The sequence below is a fragment of the Hyla sarda genome, chromosome 6 (genome assembly GCF_029499605.1).
Source record: "Hyla sarda isolate aHylSar1 chromosome 6, aHylSar1.hap1, whole genome shotgun sequence".
Lineage (NCBI taxonomy): Eukaryota > Metazoa > Chordata > Amphibia > Anura > Hylidae > Hyla > Hyla sarda.
This window is the reverse complement of record NC_079194.1, coordinates 6433321-6442361: the sequence shown is the minus strand read 5'-3', so window position 1 is coordinate 6442361 and position 9041 is coordinate 6433321. Positions and strand designations below refer to the sequence as shown.

At 44.0% G+C, this 9041-nt stretch overlaps 1 protein-coding gene across 1 annotated transcript in view; it reads right to left on the bottom strand.

Moving 5' to 3' along the window:
• The window catches only part of GCLM (glutamate-cysteine ligase modifier subunit), a 20448-nt gene extending 12311 nt beyond the window's left edge, over positions 1–8137 (bottom strand). Inside the window, exons 1-2 of the mRNA XM_056523132.1 lie at positions 7882–8137; positions 2241–2306 (exon numbers count right to left, since the gene is read on the bottom strand). Coding sequence (XP_056379107.1) covers positions 2241–2306; positions 7882–7995 — 180 coding nt within the window. The 5' untranslated portion in view covers positions 7996–8137. The remainder of the gene's footprint in view (positions 1–2240; positions 2307–7881) is intronic.
• Between the last annotated feature and the right edge of the window lie 904 nt (positions 8138–9041).

Below are 9041 nucleotides of genomic sequence, written 5' to 3'. Positions count from 1 at the left end.
TAATTGACTTCTAGAGAGAGAACATGGCAAATACGACCCCCCCCCAAATCGGCTCGAACACATTGTGCCATGTTCTTGTTCTAAAAATGGTGGACGACAAATACATAAGCGTAAAAGATGTAAAACATCCGCCAGTCTCTTACAATATCATCAGGTATTGCTGCAATATTGCGCTTTAGATGACAGCCCCTTAAAGGGGGACTCCGCTGGAAAACATCTTATCCCCTATCCAAAAGGACGCGGATAATCACGGATAATTGCGGGGGACCCCAAAGATCTCCACTGCGGCGCCCCAGTCATTTGGTGCACAGAGCGAACTCCGCTCCGTGCCGGATGACGACAGTCAGCATAGACATGAATGGAGGGGGCGCGGTGTGACGTCACTGAAGCTCGAAGCTTACGTGTTCCCGGATGCTGCCGGCCCGGATATCACATGGGGGACCCCAGAGGCGGAGCTCCCATGATTAGACATCTTAGCCCCTATCCTTTGGATAGGGGCTAAGATGTTTTCTGGCAGAGTACCCCTTTAATAATAAAATAAAGGGGGCCTTGGAGGCAACAAACTAAAATTGGTACATTGCCGTATCCTTAGACCATGTTCAGACACTGGAATGTCCGCACGGGACCGCACAGGAACGCCGCGTCTTATAGACGACTATGCATTCAGTGTTCATTCTTTGTGCGGACAAAGAAAATGGAATTTCCGTGCCGGAAACATCTGGCACGGAAATTCCGCCGTGTGCACAGCGCAGCAGAATCCAATTTAATTCAATGGGGCTCTGCTGCAGCTGAATCTCCGTGTGGCCTTAGTGATTAAGTGTTAAGGAGGACAAAAAGCTCAAACTGATCATCCAAACGCCTGCACTGCCGCCATCTGTATCCATCACGGCATCTGAAGGGTTGACCGGCGGGTCCCTGCTCACAGTACTGGTGCTCGCATCCTGTACAGGACGTAAACGTACGCCCCGGTGTGTTAAAGGGGTATTCCAGGCAAAACCATATATATATATATATATATCTCTATCAACTGGCTCTGGAAAGTTAAACATTTGTAAATTACTTCTATTAAAAAATCTTAATCCTTCCAATAGTTATTAGCTTCTGAAGTTTTCTGTCTAACTGCACAATGATGATGTCACGTCCCGGGAGCTGTGCATGATGGGAGAATATCCCCATAGGAACTGCACAGCTCCCGGGACGCGAGTCATCAGAGAGCAGTTAGACAGAAAACAACAACTCAACTTCAGAAGCTAATAACTATTGGAAGGATTAAGATTTTTTAATAGAAGTAATTTACAAATCTGTTTAACTTTCTGAGGCAGTTGATATATAAAAAAAAGTTTTGGCCTGGAATACCACTTTAAGTACCAGAAGGTACATTTACGTCCTATGTCCATAAAGGGTTAAAGGGGTACTCCGGTGGAAATAGTTTTTTTTTTTTTTTTTTTATATCAACTGGTGCCAGAAAGTTAAAACAGATTTGTAAATTGCTTCTATTAAAAAAATCTTTACCCTTTCAGTACTTTTTAGCAGCTGTATGCTACAGAGGAAATTCTTTGCTTTTTGAATGTCTTTTTTGTCTTGTCCACATTGCTCTCTGCTGACATCTGATGCCTGTATCGGGAACTGTCCAGAGCAGGGGAAAATCCCCATTGCAAACCTATGCTGCTCTGGACAGTGTCAGCAGAGAGCACTGTGGACAAGAAAAAAAAAATTTCAAAATGAAAAGAATTTCCTGCTAAAAAAGTACTGGAAGGGTAAAGATTTTTTAATAGATGTCATTTACAAATCTGTTTAACTTTCTGGCACCAGTTGATTAAAAATTAATAAATAAATATTTTCCATCGGAGTACCCCTTTAAAAAGGTATAGAGCAGCGTTTTGAATGTTCATTTATTACCCAATCACCAGGCCTGAAGAAGGGACAAAAATTCTGTTCTATACCCCTAAACCAGCATTTCCCAAGCAGTGTGCCTCCAGCTGTTGCAAAACTACAACTCCCAGCATGCCCGGACAGCCATTGGCTGTCCGGGCATGCTGGGAGTTGTAGTTTTGCAACAGCTGGAGGCACACTGCTTGGGAAACTCTTTCCTAAACATTAACCATGAGGACAAGAACAGAGTCTAGGAGTCTACATTCCTGAGCGATGTTTCTGCTTTTGGCTGATGCCACTGAGAAAGTTCACGGACAAAATCCAACGGGACCGCGGCCTATCGGGTTCGTCTAATGAGGAGTATTTACCTGCACAAGCTCAGGGGTCACTTTCAAGCTCCATTCGTTTAGAGTCGTCCGTATGCAATCCCCCAACTGCAAAGAGAAAGAAAAAAATTATTAGCGCAATGGAAACGCCATCAATAGCCGGCAGCGGTGAAGTTGTCACATGACTACAGAGAAGACGTCACCAATGGTCAGCAGTGAAGCTGTATCATAGAGGAAACGTCATCAATACTGAGGAGCCATCATAGCTCTTATTACAGGAGGTGTCATCAACAGTCGGCAGCGGTGAAGTAGTCACATGACTACAGAGAAGACGTCACCAGTGAAGCTATATCATAGAGGAAACGTCATCAATACTGAGGAGCCATCATAGCTCTTATTACAGAAGAGGTGTCATCAATAGCCGGCAGCGGTGAAGTAGTCACATGACTACAGAGAAGACGTCACCAGTGAAGTTCCAGTGAAGCTATATCATAGAGGAAACGTCATCAATACTGAGGAGCCCTCATAGCTCTTATTACAGGAGGTGTCATCAATAGCCGGCAGCGGTGAAGTTGTCACATGACTACAGAGTAGATATCATCAATGGTCAGCAGTGAAGCCGTATCATTATAGAGGAAACGTCATCAATACTGAGGAGCCGCAGAGCCGTCATGTCACTTATTACAGAGGAGACGTCATGAACAGTAAGGAGCCCTCATAGCTCTTATTACAGAAGGTGTCATCAACAGCCGGCAGCGGTGAAGTTGTCACCTCATATATTACAGAGATGATGTCATCAATGGTCAGCAGTGAAGCCGTATCATTACAGAGGAAACGTCATCAATACTGAGGAGCCGTCATGTCACTTATAAAAGAAGTGGTGTAATCAATAGCCGGCAGCGGTGAAGTTGTTACATCTCTTATTAGGTCATTCACATGTAATGTGACCGCTGCAGATTTGATACTTTGTTTAAACATTTATATTGCTAGGGTATGTGTGACTGGACCCTTACACAGGAATCATCATTATTAGCCGGCAGTGTCAAGTTGTCACATCCCTACAGAGGAGAATGGCTAGCAGTGAAGCTGTATCATTTATTACAGAGGAAGCCTCATCAATAGAGGAGTAGTAATGGCTCTTATTACAGAAGGGGTCATCAATAGCCGGCAGCGGTGAAGTTGTCACCTCACTTATTACAGAGGAGACATCACAATGGTCAGCAGTGAAGCTGTATCATTATAGAAGAAACGTCATCAATACTGAGGAGCCGCCATGTCACTTATTACAGAGGAGACATCACAATGGTCATCAGTGAAGCTGTATCATTATAGAGGAAATGTCATCAATACTGAGGAGCCGCCATGTCACTCATTACAGAGGAAACATCACAATGGTCATCAGTGAAGCTATATCATTATAGAAGAAACGTCATCAATACTGAGGAGCCGCCATGTCACTTATTACAGAGGAGACATCACAACTGTCAGCATTGAAGCTGTATCATTATAGAAGAAACGTCATCAATACTGAGGAGCCGCCATGTCACTTATTACAGAGGAGACATCACAATGGTCAGCAGTGAAGCTATATCATTATAGAAGAAACGTCATCAATACTGAGGAGCCGCCATGTCACTTATTACAGAGGAGACATCACAATGGTCATCAGTGAAGCTGTATCATTATAGAGGAAATGTCATCAATACTGAGGAGCCGCCATGTCACTCATTACAGAGGAAACATCACAATGGTCATCAGTGAAGCTATATCATTATAGAAGAAACGTCATCAATACTGAGGAGCCGCCATGTCACTTATTACAGAGGAGACATCACAATGGTCAGCATTGAAGCTGTATCATTATAGAAGAAACGTCATCAATACTGAGGAGCCGCCATGTCACTTATTACAGAGGAGACATCACAATGGTCAGCAGTGAAGCTGTATCATTATAGAGGAAACGTCTTCAATACTGAGGAGCCGCCATGTCACTTATTACAGAGGAGACATCACAATGGTCAGCAGTGAAGCTGTATCATTATAGAGGAAACGTCTTCAATACTGAGGAGCCGCCATGTCACTTATTACAGAGGAGACATCACAATGGTCAGCAGTGAAGCGGTGTCATTATAGAGGAAACGTCATCAATACTGAGGAGCCGCAGAGCCGTCATGTCACTTATTACAGAGGAGACATCACAATGGTCAGCAGTGAAGCTGATAGAAGAAACGTCATCAATACTGAGGAGCCGTCGTGTCACTTATTACAGAAGTAGCCGGCAGCGGTGAAGTTGTCACCTCACTTATGCACATTCACATGTAATGTGACCGCTGCAGATTTGATACTTTGTTCAACATGCTCATTGTAATTGGGATAAAGAGGGAATAACACACACATGGACATGGAACAGCTGAGAAGCCAATAGTCCCATTACTTTTGGTCCCTTAACAAGTGGGAGGCACATATGCAAACTGTTGTCATTCCTGCACTGTTCACCGGATTTGGATGTAAATACCCAGAAATTAAAGCTGACAGTCTGCAGTTAAAACAATACTTATTCGTTTCATCTCAAATCCATTGTGGTGGTGAATAGAGCCAAAAATTTTAGAATTGTGTCGGTCCCAATATTTATGGACCTGACTGTACGTCCATTATGTGACCGATGCCGAATTAATGCTGACGTTGTCACATCTATTAGGTATGTTCATACATAATATGACCGATGCCGAATTAATGTTCAACTATTTCTATTGACTCTGCAGCATCAAATCTGCCGCAGATGGGGTACGTGTGACTGCGCCCCTGCACAGGAAACGCAGCGAACAGCCGGCAGCGGTGAAGTCGTCACATCACTTATTACAGAGGAAAGGTCATCCGTAGCCAGTAGCGAAGATTTCGGTGGGAGCGGAGTTGTCCCTTATCACTTGCACCCTCAAGGCGTGACAGATCTTAGGCGACGGTCATGTGACGGCTGCGGGGCGGTGATAAAACGCGTCCATCCGGTGTGATCTGAGGACAGCGCCCGATCACTGTTTACACAACAAGACGTGAACTTTATCCTCAGTCGCCTTGTGTCAGTGCAGGATATACAGCTGGGTTTCCCCACCAGGGTGCCTCCAGCTGTTGCAAAACTACAACTCCCAGCATGTCCGGACAGCCTCGTTGGATCCGTCACAGTTTTCAATCTTTTTCCCCCCTTTAGGGTGTATTTGCACCTACAGTGTCCTGCGCATAATTGAAGCTGCAGATTTGATGAGGAGTTCAGTCATTTAGCTACACTGAATAAAATCTGCAGCTTCAAATACGTGCAGGATACTGTAGGTGTGAATAGGGCCCGAGGCTCCTTTAATCCACCGACGAGATGGGCGGAAAATACGGTAACAGGAGATTAATGATCTGGCGAAGAATCTGAACAAAACCTGCAAAGTCATCCTGAGCGAGCAACATCCAGGACGGTGTGAAAAGCGCCAGAGAATAAGAGAACTAAGAGAATGAATCACAGAAGAGTAAATACCAGTGGCCTCCATAATGTGGACCTCCAGCTGTTGCAAAACTACAACTCTCAGCATGCCCGGACAGCCTTCGGCTGTCCGGGCATGCTGGGAGTTGTAGTTTTGCAACAGCTGGAGGTCCACAGTTTGGAGGCCACTGGTATTTACAGTATACTGGGCAGCTCCATGGGAATCGGTCAGTGACGGGCGTCGGGGGTTCTTTGTATTGCAACCGAAGAGAAATCGGTCCAAAACCAAAAGGAAACTTCTGGTAAGGCGCCATGCAATCCACCACCACCACCACCGAGAGGGCGCCGACACACGGGAGACACCGCCCCGACCATATGAGCTGCAGTCTCCTTGCCGATATTAGAGAGATGTAGTTCAGAGCAAAAAATAAGTAAAAACAAAAAGGACTCCAGCTCACCGTGATTCATTAGGTCAAGGAGATGCATCTGCAGGGAGCACGCGAGCAGGAAAGCCGAGCCAAATCCTCGGAGAAGCAAACTGATCCGCAATGTGGGAAGTAAAATGTAACCTTTAATAATAAATACATGGTTAAAAAATATCCTTGGTCCAAATAGATAAAAAAAAAAAGACAAACAAAAGTGCTCAGCGAGTTAAAACCCACGTCAACCGACGAGTTTCGGACCAACTAAGAGTCCTTAGTCATGGTGCTAAGGACCCTTAGTTGGTCCGAAACGCGTCACTGAGCACTTTTGTTTGTCTTCTTTTGGCTATTTGGACCAAGGATATATTTTTTAACCATGTATTATTAAAAGGTTAAATTTTTACTTACCACATTGCGGAGTTGGAGCCCCCTTCCCCTCTTTCCTCCATTGGATCAGAGAGATGTGCCTGACCCCCCCACAGTGCATTTTGAATAATTAACTGGAGGGATTTAAGGGGTTAAACTCTGTTGGGCCAACTAATGTAAGGGTGGGAATATAAAGAGTAAGGGCCCCTCCATAATACCCGACTGTACCCAGCCTGGGCCAAACTGTGGATTGGCAAGAAAACAGGCGCCAACCTTCCCCCCCCCCTATATACATTCTCAGTATTTGAATCACTAACTGGTGACAAATGAGAATTTCTCCTTGTGCGACACAGACGATCGTCACCACCAAATAATAATCGCACTTGTTTTTTTGGCCGCTAACTTTTTGGATATGACATAGGGGCCGTTATTCGTATTTATTTCCCCACTTTAGTGAGGCGTTTAACCCCTTAAAATCACTAGTTACTTATTCAAAATGCAGAAAATGTATATAGGTGGGGAAGGTTGGCGCCCGTTTTCTTACCAATCCCCTGTGTGCCCCAGACAGGGTACAGTCGGGCATTATGGAGGGGCCCTTACTCCTTAGATTAATGGCCCAACAGCGTTTAACCCTTTAAATTCCTCAGTTACTTATTCAAAATGCATATTTTTTCATCCATTGTTTAATTGTTTTGTTTTTTTTCAGTAAAAAACAAACCATCTAGATTTTTTTTTATTAATCTGATTGTTCCCAAATATTTAACATTTATGTATATAAAAAAAAAACTACAACTCCCAGCATGTCCTGACAGGGTATGATATAATAAAGCAGTGGTCTTCAACCTGCGGACCTCCAGATGTTGCAAAACTACAACTCCCAGCATGCCCGGACAGCCAACGGCTGACCGGGCATGCTGGGAGTTGTAGTTTTGCAACATCTGGAGGTCCGCAGGTTGAAGACCGCTGTGATAAAGTGTCTCTTAACCTCTGACCCGGAGCAATTGCAAAACTACAACTCCCAGCATGCCCAGACACCCCAGCATGGTAGAATAAAGAGTCTCCTAACCTCTGACTCTGGAGCCGTTGGCTGTCCGGGCATGCTGGGAGTTGTAGTTTTGCAACATCTGGGAGGTCCACAAGTTGAAGACAACTGTAATAAAGTGTCTCCTAACCTCTGACCTGAAGGCAAAACTACAACTCCCAGCATGCCCAGACACCCCAGCATGGTAGAATAAAGAGTCTCCTAACCTCTGACCTGGAGCAATAGCAAAACTACAACTCCCAGCATGCCCTGACCCCCCAGCATGGTATAAAGTGTCTCCTAACCTCTGACTCTGGAGCCTTCGGCTGTCCGGGCATGCTGGGAGTTGTAGTTTCCCCCCAGCTGTATAGACTATAGGTTTCCGGGTGTCGCTGGGACTTGTAGTCCTCTCACCTCCTCGCCCGGGGTCACCGCGCACTTCTTCTTCAGCCGGCCCCAGTTCATCAGGTTGCCGGTGTGCAGGTGCAGGGTCCCCGCCCGCTCCAGGAGGCTCCGGGCTGTGTCCATGTCCTCGGCCGCCGTGCAGTGTGCGGATCCCCGCCTCTCCTCCTCTATATACCGCGGCTCCAGCCCCGGAGCAGAAGTGCTGTGTAACCGTGACTCACCGGACCCCGCCGCAAGCACACGTGCGCCTCACACGGCTCTGCTACATCACTGCGCCCGGGAGAAGGAGGAGGACAGGGGAGCAGCGCCACCTGCCGCCCGGGAGTAAGAACTGCAGCCTTGTATAATATCATCACAGTGTAATATAATATAATAGAGTAGGGGGTTATATAATATCATCACAGTATAATATATAATATCATAGAGCAGGGGGTTATATAATGTCATCACAGTATAATATATAATATCATAGAGCAGGGGGTTATATAATATCATCACAGTATAATATATAATATCATAGAGCAGGGGGTTATATAATGTCATCACAGTATAATATATAATATCATAAAGCAGGGGGTTATATAATATCATCACAGTATAATATATAATATCATCACAGTATAATATATAATATCATCACAGTATAATATATAATATCATCACAGTGTAATATAATATAATAGAGCAGGAGGTTATATATTATCATCACAGTGTAATATATATCATAGAGCAGGGGGTTATATATTATCATCATAGTATAATATATAATATCATAGAGCAGGGGGTTATATATTATCATCACAGTATAATATATAATATCATAGAGCAGGGGGTTATATAATATAATCACAGTATAATATATAATATAATAGAGCAGGAGGTTATATAATATCATCACAGTATAATATATATCATAGAGCAGGAGGTTATATAATATCATCACAGTATAATATATAATATCATAGAGCAGGGGGTTATATAATATAATCACAGTATAATATATAATATCATAGAGCAGGGGGTTATATAATATCATCACAGTATAATGTATAATATCATAGAGCAGGGGGTTATATATTATCATCACAGTATAATATATAATATCATAGAGCAGGGGGTTATATAATATCATCACAGTATAATATATAATATCATAGAGCAGGGGGTTA